Here is a 14,663-nt window from a genome sequence, read left to right as displayed (position 1 = left end):
AATTAATAATCAAACTGGTTGTGTAAACTCCCCTTATCAAGATGGGAATAGAGCTGGGTATAGTCTCAGCTCTATATGCACTGTTACAGTCAGGACAATTACTCTGTATCCTTTAAGAAAAGGAGTACTTGTGGCACCTTAGAGACTAACAAATTTATCTGAGCATAAGCTTTCGTGAGCTACAGCTCACTTCATCAGATGCATTCAGTTACAGTGGGGAGACTTATATACATAGAGAACATGAAACAATGGGTGTTACCATACACACTGTAACGAGAGTGATCACTTAAGGTGAGCTATTACCAGCAAAAAGAAAAAGGAGTACTTGTGGCACCGTAGAGACAAACCAATTTATTTGAGCATAAGCTTTCGTGAGCTACAGCTCACTTCATCGGATGCATACTGTGGAAAATACAGAAGATGTTTTTATACACGCCGACCATGAAAAAAAATGGATGTTTATCACTACAAAAGGTTTTCTCTCCCCCCACCCCACTCTCCTGCTGGTAATAGCTTATGTAAAGTGATCACTCTCCTTACAATGTGTATGATAACCAAGGTGGGCCATTTCCAGCACAAATCCGATTTTGTGGGGTGTGGGGAGAGAAAACCTTTTGTAGTGATAAACATCCATTTTTTTCCATGGTCGGCGTGTATAAAAACATCATCTATATTTTCCACAGTATGCATCCGATGAAGTGAGCTGTAGCTCACAAAAGCTTATGCTCAAATAAATTGGTTAGGCTCTAAGGTGCCAAAAGTACTCCTTTTCTTTTTGCGAATACAGGCTAACACGGCTGTTACTCTGAAACCTGTCATATTACCAGCAGGAGAGTGGGGGGCGGGGAGGGGGGAAGGGGGGAAACCTTTTGTAGTGATAATCAAGGTGGGCCATTTCCAGCAGTTAACAAGAACGTCTGAGGAACGGTGGGGGTGGGGAATAAACATGGGGAAATAGTTTTACTTTGTGTAATGACTCATCCACTTCCAGTCTCTATTCAAGCCTAAGTTAATTGTATCCAGTTTGCAAATTAATTCCAATTCAGCGGTCTCTTGTTGGAGTCTGTTTTTGAAGTTTTTTTTGTTGAAGAACTGCAACTTTTAGGTCTGTAATCGAGCGACCAGAGAGACTGAAGTGTCCTCCAACTGGTTTTTGAATGTTATTATGCATTTAGCTGTATGGAATGGAAATCTATCAACTTCATGAAAAACTTGTACAGATACAGACAGACATCATCTTCCTTTCCAAATGCAAACAGATGGACATCATACAAAAAGGACTGAAGGTAAAAAATCCATTACAATCTACATACCACACAGACTATGCTGACGGCTTGTGCCACACGCTCTCAAAGAAATTGCGGAACCACCTGATCAGCATCCTCTACAGCAAACAGGGAAAGATTAAGAATGAGCTCTCAAAACTGGATACTCTCCTAAAAAACCAACCTTCCACACAAACTTCCTCGTGGCTGGACTTTACAAAAACTAGACAAGCCATTTACAACACACACTTTGCTTCTCTACAAAAGAAAAAGGACACTAAACTATCTAAACTACTACATGCCACAAGGGGCCACAACAGTAGTTCCCTTAACCCACCCAGCAATATTGTTAATCTATCCAACTATACTCTTAGCCCAGCAGAAGAATCTGTCCTATCTCGGGGCCTCTCCTTCTGTCCCTCCACCCCCACGAACATGATACAGTTCTGTGGTGACTCAGAATCCTATTTTCAACGTATCCGACTCAAGGAATATTTCCAACACACCTTTGAACAACATACTAACCCACAGAGACCTTCCTACCAAGACTACAAAAAGACGGATTCTGGGTGGACTCCTCCTGAAGGTCGAAACAACAGACTGGACTTCTACATAGAGTGCTTCCTCTGACGTGCATGGGCTGAAATTGTGGAAAAGCAGCATCACTTGCCCCATAATCTCAGCCGTGCAGAACACAATGCCATCCACAGCCTCAGAAATAACTCTGACATCATAATCAAAAAGGCTGACAAAGGAGGTGCTGTCGTCATCATGAATAAGTCGGAATATGAACAAGAGGCTGCTAGGCAGCTCTCCAACACCACTTTCTACAAGCCATTACTCTCTGATCCCACTGAGGGTTACCAAAAGAAACTACAGCATTTGCTCAAGAAACTCCCTGAAAAAGCACAAGAACAAATCCACACAGACACACCCCTGGAACCCCGACCTGGGGTATTCTATCTGCTACCCAAGATCCATAAACCTGGAAATCCTGGACGCCCCATCATCTCAGGCATTGGCACCCTGACAGCAGGATTGTCTGGCTATGTAGACTCCCTCCTCAGGCCCTACGCTACCAGCACTCCCAGCTATCTTCGAGACACCACTGACTTCCTGAGGAAACTACAATCCATCGGTGATCTTCCTGAAAACACCATCCTGGCCACTATGGATGTAGAAGCCCTCTACACCAACATTCCACACAAAGATGGACTACAAGCTGTCAGGAACAGTATCCCCCATAATGTCACGGCAAACCTGGTAGCTGAACTTTGTGACTTTGTCCTCACCCACAACTATTTCACATTTGGGGACAATGTATACCTTCAAATCAGCGGCACTGCTATGGGTACCCGCATGGCCCCACAGTATGCCAATATTTTTAGGGCTTACTTAGAACAACGCTTCCTCAGCTCTCGTCCCCTAATGCCCCTACTCTACTTGTGCTACATTGATGACATCTTCATCATCTGGACCCATGAAAAAGAAGCCCTTGAGGAATTCCACCATGATTTCAACAATTTACATCCCACCATCAACCTCAACCTGGACCAGCCCACACAAGAGATCCACTTCCTGGGCACTACGGTGCTAATAAGCGATGGTCACATAAACACCACCCTATACCGGAAACCTACTGACCGCTATTCCTACATACATGCCTCCAGCTTTCATCCAGACCACACCACACGATCCATTGTCTACAGCCAAGCTCTACCATACAACCACATTTGCTCCAACCCCTCAGACAGAGACAAACACCTACAAGATCTCTATCAAGCATTCTTACAACTACAATACCCACCTGTTGAAGTGAAGAAACAGATTGACAGAGCCAGAAGGGTACCCAGAAGTCACCTACTACAGGACAGGCCCAACAAAGACAATAACAGAACGCCACTAGCCATCACCTTCAGCCCCCAACTAAAACACCTCTCTAACGCATCCTCAAGGATCTACAACCTACCCTGAAGGACAACCCATCACTCTCACAGATCTTGGGAGACAAGCCAGTCCTTGCTTACAGACAGCCCCCCAACCTAAAGCAAATATTCACCAGCAACCACACACCACACAACAGAACCACTAACCCAGGAACCTATCCTTGCAACAAAGCCCGTTGCCAACTGCGTCCACATATCTATTCAGGGGACACCATCATAGGGCCCAATCACATCAGCCACACTATCAGAGGCTCGTTCACTTGCACATCTACCAATGTGATAGATGCCATCATGTGCCAGCAATGCTCCTCTGCCATGTACATTGGCCAAACTGGATAGTCTCTACATAAAAGAATGGACACAAATCAGACTTCAAGAATTATAACATTCAAAAACCAGTCGAAGAACACGTCAATCTCTCTGGTCACTCAATTACAGACCTAAAAGTGGCAATTCTTCAACAAAAAAAACTTCAAAAACAGACCCCAACGAGAGACTGCTGAATTGGAACTAATTTGCAAACTGGATACAATTAACTTAGGCTTGAATAGAGACTGGGAGTGGATGGGTCATTACACAAAGTAAAATTATTTCCCCATGTTTACTCCCCACCCCCACCGTTCCTCAGACGTTCTTGTCAACTGCTGGAAATGGCCCACCTTGATTATCACTACAAAAGGTGTGTCCCCCCCGTCCCCCCCCCGGCTCTCCTGCTGGTAATAGCTCACCTTAAGTGATCACTCTGGTTACAGTGTGTATGGTAGGTTTCAGAGTAACAGCCGTGTTAGTCTGTATTCGCAAAAAGAAAAGGAGTACTTGTGGCACCTTAGAGATTAATCAATTTATTTGAGCATAAGCTGTAGCTCACGAAAGCTTATGCTCAAATAAATTGGTTAGTCTCTAAGGTGCCACAAGTACTCCTTTTCTTAGTGTGTATGATAACACGCATTGTTTCACATTCTCTACGTATATAAATCACCCCACTGTATTTTCCACTGAATGCATCCGATGAAGTGAGCTGTAGCTCACGAAAGCTTATGCTCAAATAAATTGGTTAGTCTCTAAGGTGCCACAGGTACTCCCTTTCTTTTTGCGAATACAGACTAACACGACTGTTACTCTGAAACCTGTCTGTATCCTTTATTTCCAGTAGCACCCACAGAGTGCTAGTTGCTTTCCAAACATCAAATATCATTGTTCACGCAGATGAACTCAAGACTATAATATACTCCAAGAAGTCATTCTGATACAGTATACTTGCATCTATTGCAACAGAACTTGAAAAAGATAATGTGTTTTTACTATAAAAATGTTATGTGGCAGTATAGAGACACAATGTATGGGTTACAGTTTTGTTTAAGTCTCTCAGATTATTTCATAATTGGGTTTCCAGAATTATTTGTTTTAATTACATGACAGATATTGACCAAGAATACAGTCAAAGCTTAGTAGGCCTCCATGTGATACAAACATCTCTGTCCTTTTGGGAACAGGACACAGACACAGTTTTGGTAGCTACTGTATACTCCAGTGGCACAAATCTTTTTCTGTACTGTTTTGCACTCTAGTGGTCTACTAGCTGCACAGCAACCCTTCGAAGAACATTCACACAAAAGAAATTAAGGGGCTACTGTTAAGAAAAAACACTTCTTAAAAGATTTAGATACAAAAATGCTTAGTATTAATGACTGTTTTATAATTGTGGTTTACCTAACTAGACAGAGTGCATGTATGAAGCTACTGGCAGAGCTACACCTGGATGGAAGAATGATCACCATTTGATTTCACCCTATATGTTAGTCACTTTCAGTGTGGTTGTATTAGGAAGCACTCTTATTTTAAGTGATATCTTTGCTTTTCCCTTATCATATTCAAGATTTGCAAGCCTCTTCTATGGCTCTGTTGATGCAACCAGGGGCTGCTCTTCTTGTATTTATAATAATTCAATATCTGTTCCTTTGTTGCTGTTAAACTTAAGAACCCTTTAACAGGCAGATATCTTTATGCATCTATGGAAAGATTTAGGTTTACTGCACTGTTTTTATAAATGTACTATTTTTACTGGAATAAAAATTATACCAGTCAACTTTATTACAAGTTACAAGGGTTATACTTCACATACTATCTATGTTTTCTTAGGACCAGTCTTCTTTTAAATTATAAACTCTGGGCAAGGATTGTCCTTTACTATCACTTCTGGGGGAATTCTGTGCCACTGTGCATGTGCAGAATTCATGTCCCCAGCAGAATTTTTTTTCTCTGCAGAAAATACAAAGAAATGTTCTGCCAGAGAGGTACTGCAGTTATGCCTTTTACCCACAAGGGGATGCTGTGGTGCCAAAACAGAGGGCAGCTGCTCCAGGCAGGAGCAGACCTCTACGGATAGGGAGGAGAAGAGGCTGCCTTCCTCAGAGCACCTTGCCCTTAAGGCCAGGTGAGGAGGCATGGAATATGGGGGGCACAGAGAAAGCAGGGCACACAGGGCTGCAGGGTGTGAGACAGGTTCAAAAGGGCTAGTGGGAGGACAGACTGGAGCAGGGGCTGAATGGGAGTGGGGGTGCAGGGCCACACTGGGATGAGGGAAGGGTGTGGCTGAGTGAGTGTGCAGGGGCACATGGGGAAAGGGAAGAGGGGGTGCAAGGATATATGGAGACAGGAGGTGAACGGACACATGGGGACAGGGGCAGATATACCTGACTGAATGAGAGAGGCAAGGGGTCAGCCAGGGTCTGCATGGGGGAGGCTCCCCAACTCCCTAACAATTCCCCCCCCCCCCAAAAAAAAACCCTGTTCCATACTTCTCTCACCCACATCCAACTACCCACTATGTTTACTCCCAGCCTTCTTTCCAGCAATTACTTCCTTCTCCCTCAGTTCCTCCGTTACCCCTTACTCCCACAAGCCTTTGCACTACTTCTGAGGGGTGCAGAAAATATGTTTCTGTATTGTAGTTTAAATGAATTATTACTCAGAGTTCTTTATTAATATGCCTAGTAAGGAATTTATTTGTCAAAAAACATTTCCTGAATCTTTTTTGTTGTCTGTATTGTTACAGACATACTTGCTGTCAGGTATGTTGAAATAAATTACCAAAATAATTGAAACTGGTTTGATTATATTGTGTTATTTTGACAAATAAAATATGCAAAATTTTAAAATATTGCGTGCAGAATTTTTAATTTTTTGGTGCAGAATTCCCCGAGGAGTATATTATGTATCTGTACAGCCCATAGGATATTTTGGGTGCTATTGTAATATTATACACTGTATACAATGCATATAATGTATTATTGTATACAGGGTGTATTCCAAAGCATAATGTAAAGAACATAGAGAAAAATATAAAAAGCAAGAGAATAATTTTACACTAGCTCACTTTTTCTCAATGTACATACACTCCTACTTTTACTAAAGCAAACAGTGAAAGAATACCTTTTATGTACAAATACATACAAATTTTTAGAATACAACTGAGCAGATCTGTACAGATACGTAAGGTTCCAGGCCTGTTAGAAAAATTCCCGTATTGGAACAGGTCCTTCTCCTGCAACTGACTGGTAGGTAGGTGCATTTTCTCCAGTGTTTGTCTGAGAGATGGCTTTCAATGTTACTCATCTTTACAGGCATTCATTACCATTGTATTGCAATTTATATATCAGGAAGGAATGTGAGTGGTCTTGTTGCAGTTGGTTATACTACTCACATGTATCAAGTTAAGCATTTACCTAAATGTTCATAGGAGCTGGGCCTTAAATTTCATGCAAGAATGGCCCTTAAATTATTGCACTGCCCAGTTTGTATTTTTTAATATCATGAAGGGAGCAGATACCATGTTCAAGATGTTTATATAGCAATCTTAGACAGCAGATGGCTCACCTTCCCTACCCTGATAACATCAGGTCAAATCATTGTATAGGAATAATAATCAGGAACATCCAAAATAGGTACAAAATACAATGCAATTTGGACAGCACTGGCCCAACTTGATCTACCCACCTAACTGGCAGTAACTTCCAGCTATCACCTTGTGAAATAGTGCAAATTAATCTGGAAAGTTTGTGTTATACATAGTATGCACATTAGATCTCTAAAATCCAAATACTTAATTTTAAATGAAGTCCATTGAAAAAGAGAGTTTCCAGGGTCAGTGCAGCCTTAAAAGATTCTACCCCAACAAATCAGGAGAATCTGAGATTTTGACGAATTTCACTTTATACCCCAAAACTTTACCAAAGGTTTTAATCAAAAGTAATAGGTATGGAATGTTCAGGAACAGAAAAAAGTAGATAAATATACAAATCAACTTCTTGTCAATGCCTGAGACTAAGATCTTTAGGCTTTACATTGGCAATGCTAAAGCGCTGTCATGGCAGCATTTTAATGTGCCTTGTGTGATCAGGTCGCAGCACTGGGAGAGAGCTCTCCCAGTGCTCTAAAAAATCCACCTCAATGAGGGGCATGGCTCCCAGAGCTGGGGCACTGTTTACACTTGCACTTTACAGAGCTACAACTTGCTGCGCTCAGGGGGGTGTTTTTTCACACCCCTGAGTGAAAAAGTTGCAGCGCTGTTAATTGCTAGTGTACACAAACCCCTAGATAGCAGCACTATTTCTTATTGCCTGTACTAGGGGTTCAAGACTAATGCATTACTTTAATTTCAATTTGTATACATATAACTGGAAACACACATTTACTGGGTTATGTATCATCTACCTCAAAACAAAGAAAGATAGAGCTTATTTCTGATGAGAAGGCAGAGCATATCTAATTCTACAGGACAAGTGGCTGGAAGAAAACTGGGAGAGCACTTTAGAGAGGAGAGGTGACTGCCAATATTCTCACACTGGGGCATAGCCACGTAGCATTCAAGCCCACCCAAATCTGAGTCAGGGTGTAGTGCTGCCACAGCAGCCCAGAGCATCACTCAGGCACCTGAAATCCAGGACAGGAGCTATGCGCCCACCCTTCAGAAAACTATGCTCCGGCAACTCTACCTTGTCATTTTCTGCACTGCCCCATGCACGTCCCCAGCCTAGCAGGTGAAGCCCAGAAGAGGGCGTGGCATCAGGGGAGAAGCTGAGTTAGCACAGTCTGTCATTGCCCCTCCACCCAAAAGTCAGGGCCCACCAAAATTTCCACTCCTAGGTACTCCACTATCTCAAACATACAGAGGCAATTTTCCGTTTTCCCCTCTTAGGCCTCACACTCCAGTTACGGCAATAAGATTGTTCCAGAGACCAGCCAGATTAAAAAGTAGCAAAAGGAAACGTCGCTTTACCGATCGGCTGGGCGAACACACCCTGATGCCCAAAGCAGGCATCGCCCAGCAGGGATGAGCTGCTGGGCAGGGCAGATTTGTCACAGAGGCAGGGCTCAGGACCCTCCGCCAAGCCAGGAGCTTGCTTACTAGTACCCTCTGCTCCCCCCTCCCCCCTCCCCCCTCCCCCGGCACTCACTGCCAGGCCCCTTGCGGGTGGGTCAGGCGGGACGCTCACCGCCCCCCCTCCCCACGCGGGACGGCTGCATCCGCGCGGCCGGCCTGCGTGTGGTCGGGGGCTTACTCCGTACTGCCCCCGGAGGAGAGCTGCGCTCCCCCTGCCGGAAAGGAGGTAGCGGCCTCCGTCGCCTCCTCAGTCACTGCGCCCCTGCCCCACTCACATCGCGCTCAAGTCAACCGTCCCGCCGCAGCCACCGGCTCCCGTCAGCCACCTGCCACACAGCGCATGCGTCCTCCTTTCCTCCCACCAGCCATAGTTCAACCGCGCATACTCCTGTCGGTCATCCTCACTCCGCCAGCTATCCTGCACCCGCGCGTGCCCACTGGCCTCTCCCCTCTCTTGAACGGGTTCGCTGGGTGCTGCCTTGCGCATGCGCATGCTGCCACCCACAGTATGGTGGTCCTGCTGGGGTTCTCCCTGGTGTGTGACAAGCAGCCGTCAAGCAATAGCAGTCGCAAAATGCACTGCTGCTTGCCGTTGCGGCGGTGCTTGGAAACCAACTGAGAACCGAGAGAGCGTGTGTGGTGTGAGGTGCCGCCGGGCTGGGCGGTAAGTGGGTCTCTGGGACGGGGAGCGGTTAACCGTGCGTGGTGGGGCCCATCTCCAAGGGTTGCGGGGGAGGGGGGTGGAGCTGCGGGATCCCATCCCCAGCGGGGGATGCCGCGCGTGCACTGGCCCCTGAAGCCAGCGTGACACGGCCAAGAGCCGGGGATGGTGCGGGAGGAGCGGGGTATAGGGCCAGGCGGGCTCCTGAGGGGCTGACCCGGTGAATAACGGCTCGTCGCCAGGGATTCTCTGGCAGCGGCCTGCGGGGGATTCAGTCAGCGAGAGGACGGAGGTGGAGATGTGACTTCGAGCTATATATCTGCCAGCGAGAAAACTGGCAGCATCTGTCCATCCAAGTCCCTGACTTTCCTCCCCTTGGTGGTCAGTTAGCTCTGCTCCAGATCTATCAGTGTCTCACCCACTTACGTAAGAGCATTAACTTCTAAAAACTTTACCTATTACGTCATTTAATTTAAATTTCAAGAATCTGCATTTAAAGTGTAATCTTTTTTTCCTCTGTAGTAGCATATAAGAATGTGTTCCCCTTGTACTGCCATTCAGTTTGTGTAAATTGATCGAATGTTACCTGTATGTAACTAAACTTAATTGAAATGTTGTTAATTACACCTTGCTTCCAATCTGGCCTTAAAACGAATAACAGCTAAAAACAAAATCTGAAGTATGGCAATAACATTGCTAGTCTCCACCTTTCACAACTGTAAGAAAAGTTTTAGATCGCAGTATGGGGGTGAAGTTCAGCTGGTGATATCTCTTTAAGCAAGTGTTGGCAGAGAGGAGCACTTCTCATTTTGGGATCATTAGTGAAATTAGTGAAACTTCATACAGAACCAGGTTTTCATTTTAAAGCATAGTTTCTCTCCCTTCGGGAAAGAAGTGTCTGTAAATTGTTTCAGAAGGATTACTGAATTCACATTTTTACCGCACAAATTTGTATTTATCTTATAATGTGTAAAAGTAGTATGTGTCAAATATGTGCATGCCAGGTTCAATCTTGCTTTTGACTCTAGTTGTTGGAAAATAGCAAACAATGAGTCTAATTTTAAAAAATGCATTCTTAAATGCTTATTTATAGTGGAAGGTTATATACCCATCTTGATTTTTGCAGATTTCTAAATTTTAGTGGTATTTTTATTTTTTCTTATATACTGAAAATTAAGTATCAACTTTGCTGGAAATGTTGTAATGTTTGTAATTATTGAATAGATAATCATGTAATGGAGTGAAGATTATGTTTATAAAATTGGTGGATGACACCAAGATTGGAGAGGTTGGGTAAGGAATGGTGTTATCGGTAAGGAATGGTGTCCCTAGACTCTGTTTGTCAGAGGGTGGAGATGGATGACAGAAGAGAGATCACGTGATCATTACCTGTTAGGTTCACTCCCTCTCGGGCACCTGGCATTGGCCACTGTCAGTCGACAGGATACTGGGCTGGATGGACCTTCGGTCTGACTCAGTATAGCCATTCTTATGTTCTTATGAGGTTGCTAGCACTTTTGAGGAAGGATTATTATTCAAAATGATCTTGACAAATTGAGAATTGGTCTTAAAGCAACAAGGTGAAATTCAGTAAAGACAAGTGCAAAGTACTACACTTAGGAAGAAAAAATCAATGCACAGCTACAGAATGGGGAGTAACTGGCTAGGCAGTAGTACTGCTGAAAAGAATCTGGGGGTTATAGTGGTTCATAAATTGATCGAGTCAACAATGTGATGCAATTGCAAAAAAGGTTAATGTAATTCTGGGGTGTATTAATAGGAGTGTCATACATAAGATAGAGGGGGTTATTGTTCCACTCTATTTGGCACTGGTGGGGTCCCATCTGGAGTACTGTCTCCAGTTCTGGACTACCACTCTTTAAGTAAGATGTGGACAAATCGGCCAGAGTCCGAAGGAGACCAACAAAAATAAGAGGTTTAGAATTCCTGACCAATGACGAAAGTGTAAAGAAACTGAGTCTTGAGGAAAGACCGTTAGTCCTGAGGGCGGGAAAAAAACAGCAAATTCACTTTTACTGGCCCTCATTTTAGACCAAAACTTGACACTAGTTCCCCACAGTTTCTTATTCTTCTTATAAATTATGTAAGTCAAAAATAAAGAATTATGAAATATTATTCTAAATAAATGATTTGTCATCTTAAAGTTCCTGTATTAACTATTCTCTTGTGTCTCTTATTTTTGGGTTATTATCCCACATTTAGATATCAGCATACTGAGAGCAATGACTATAAATAAGGATCAATATTCTGACTAGTTGGCACACATTCTTTCAATATAATATTACAATTATCCTCACATTGGGTTTACCTAGAAGATTTAAAAATGGTCACTTTTTCTTTTTAATAAATTCTGGTTTTAGAAATACAGTTGTTAGGCTAGGTATCAGAACTTGATTGTTTCTCAGCACTATACACTTGCTTGCAATAATGCTTTTTTTTTAAATCTAAACTGCATCTTATGGTCTGGATATAACTTCAGTTAGTTAGATAAGTGTGTTTCATCAGTTCAAGCAATTTGACCTTACCAGACTTCAGTTGTAATTTTTTTTTACATAATATTGTATTGTTTTTCACTGCATTGATCTGAACATAAGATTTGGAGTAATCCTTTGCTTTAGTGTCCATTTACAGGAAGAATAAAGCTGTGACCTTGTAAATTCATGTTAACTTACTGGCCTTGTTTTTTAGCTCCGTATAGACTATATTTGTTGTATTAAAAACATTGATTTGGATATATTTCTAAATCTCCCATTGAGCGCTCTGGGAACCTGCTTCTAAGATCACAAATGTTTTGGATTCAAAAGCTGTCTTTCCAAACACCTTCAGGAGGTAGTTTCAGTTGAAATAATGCTCTCAAAAATACACTGACACGTCTCCTTGTTTTATCAAATAGAAAACTGAATGAAATTAAGTAACTAAAAGCTAAAGTTTTTCTGACCGTAAATTTGAATTTAAATTCTTAATTTATTCTGCAATAATAAATGGGGGTCTAAAATCTCCATTCCATTGGGCCTGTGTCATTAGCGCTAAAGTATACCCATAATCAGCTTCAGAAGTGCCCTTGTTCAGAAATGTCACTTTTCAAAATTACATCAGGAAATGGACTCTTCCATTTCTTTCCGCGGATAATAGAACACAAATGTACATAAGTAGTTTATTGACTTTACCAGTGTTCATTGTCTCTGCTCCAAAGGTACTAATGCTCCAGATGATGCCCTCCAGAAAAGGAGTCAAATATGTGCATGTGTTTTGAAGAAAAGGTTTCAAAGTGGTTTGGTGAAGAAGTCCTTTTCCTAGATTTGCCACTGTCCTTCTCTGGGCAAGATAGTTTACTTGTCTTGGCCTTGGTTTCCCCATGTGTAAAAGGGGAATAAGGACACTTGGTTTCCTTTGTAAAAACACATTAAGATGTATAAATGAAAAGCACTGAAAGAAAAACATTTAATATAAATAAAGTTTAGAAGAAAAATGAATTGAGTGATTAGATTAAGGTGCCATAATTACAGCTACTGTACCATTCCAGGAGCTCTCAACCCTGCAAATTGCTGAGCACCTTCAACTCCCTTTTTCCTCAGTGGAAATACAGGGTGCTCTGCGCCTTCCAGAATTGAGTTCCATGTTTGGTTCACTTTGGGGGTAGTGTTCTAATTTATTTGAGAATAATTTTCAGAAGTATTTTTTTTAAAACGTGAGATGTCATTAATGCCCTTATTGATTAGGAGCAAAAGATAGCATAAAGTACATACTTATCCTGAGAGAGAAATTGATCCCATTGGTTGAATTAATTGTTGGCACCCATTTAAAAAAACAGCAGTTAAATTTAAAAAACAAAACACCTCTTAGGTGGATTAAATTCGACCTTTTTTAAGACTTAGAAGCTGAAATGCTGTAACCTTAAAATATTTTACTTTCATGCCCTCTGGGCGGGAGTTTGGGTATGGGAGGGGTTGCGGGCTTTGGGCTCAGGCAGGGGTTGGAGTGTGGGAGCGGGTGAGGGGTGCGGCGCTTACCTCGGAATGCTCCCAAAAGCAATTGGCACATCCCTCTGGCTGCGGCTCCTAAGTGGGGGGACCAGTGGCCTCCGTGCACTGCCCCGCCCACAGGCACTGCTTCTGCAGCTCCCATTAGCCATAGTTCTTGGCCAGTGGGAGCTGCGGAGTCGGTGCTCGGGGTGGGGACAGTGCATGGAGACCCCTGGCCCCCTGGGACAGGGGCCGCAGAGACATGCCTGCCACTTCTGGGAGCAATAGTGAGCCAGGACAAGTAAGCCTGTTCCCCAGCATGCTGGAGGCATGTCTCGGAGGGAGGGGGAGGAGTTTCTCAGCGGGGCCTGCAGACCCCCTGGAGTCCCCCCGGGGATCCCTAGTGATCTGCGGACCCCAGTTTGAGAAACACTGATCTAGACCATCCCTGACAGGTGTTTGTCTAACCAGCTCTTAAAAATTTCCAATAATGGAGATTCCACAACCTTCCTACGCAATTAATTCCAGTGCTTAACTACCCTGACAGGTAGGAAGTTTTTCCTAATGTCCAACCTAAACCTCCCTTTTAAGCTCATTGCTTCTTGTCCTAATAACCTTAGCAGTACTCCCCCATGTGTTAACCAATTGCACTACTGGAGCACTGAAGGATGACTTCCATATCCAGACAGTTCAAGTGGCTTTTCCTAACATAGGAGGATGGAATATCTGAGGCGGAACTCCAGTTATCAATTTCTACATTACTTATTTGGCAAAAAACAAGTCTGTGAATCTAGAAAGTTGTAACATTGTTTCATGCTGTGAAAGTAACAGGGTGGATTTGATTTAAATCACTAGTCAGGAAGACTCGATTTAATCATGGTTTTCTACATAAAAGTGCATTCTTGTTGGTTGTTATAACCTTAATACATATTCTTCACAACTCAGAGATAGATGTAGGTTTCATTTTTAGAAGGTACACACTATACATTTTTAAACAGTGATTTATTTTGAAAACTTTTCAGATTAGTGTTACAGCTATATCCGAAAATGAATGATTGTTTGGTTATTTCATTTACCAAAGGTAATTAATTGAAGCAGATAGCTCACCTCCCAATGACTTCATAAATATATCCTATTCAACAGGTTAATCATTAATATTTGGAGGATTTTCTTGCCATTCTGTATTAGGAGGAGAACATCACCAGACAGACATTTCAATTGTTTTATTTAACTAAAACAACATTAAGTATTCTGGATTTTTTTTCTTCAACAGCAATCATATAATATTTTAACAAAACAAGCATATGTCCCTCACTTCTCACATTTATCTCCAGACTTCTTCTCCTTGTCCAGATGTATTCTGCCCCCAACAATCTTCTATTCATTGAACTTTTTGAAACTTTGCACTTTTAGAGAGAGGTGAGG

The 14,663-nt window shown here is 42.7% G+C and overlaps 2 protein-coding genes across 4 annotated transcripts in view; one reads left to right on the top strand and one right to left on the bottom strand.

Annotated features, from left to right (window-relative positions):
- RAD54B (RAD54 homolog B) overlaps window positions 1-9,227 on the bottom strand; it is a 127,997-nt gene extending 118,770 nt beyond the window's left edge. Inside the window, exon 1 of the mRNA XM_074944089.1 lies at window positions 8,870-9,227. Coding sequence (XP_074800190.1) covers window positions 8,870-9,087 — 218 coding nt within the window. The 5' untranslated portion in view covers window positions 9,088-9,227. The remainder of the gene's footprint in view (window positions 1-8,869) is intronic.
- The window catches only part of LOC141982226 (RING finger protein 151-like), a 27,963-nt gene continuing 22,297 nt past the window's right edge, over window positions 8,998-14,663 (top strand). The window contains exon 1 of one of the 3 annotated variants that reach the window (XM_074944093.1): window positions 8,998-9,258. The gene's annotated coding sequence lies outside the window, so the exon portion shown is untranslated. Of the gene's footprint in view, window positions 9,259-9,544; window positions 9,682-14,663 lie in introns of those variants that run through there. The other 2 variants (XM_074944091.1, XM_074944092.1) reach the window with 2 other exon arrangements.

This window comes from Natator depressus, chromosome 2 (assembly GCF_965152275.1).
Source record: "Natator depressus isolate rNatDep1 chromosome 2, rNatDep2.hap1, whole genome shotgun sequence".
NCBI lineage: Eukaryota > Metazoa > Chordata > Testudines > Cheloniidae > Natator > Natator depressus.
This window is presented reverse-complemented; position numbering and strand designations above follow the sequence as displayed.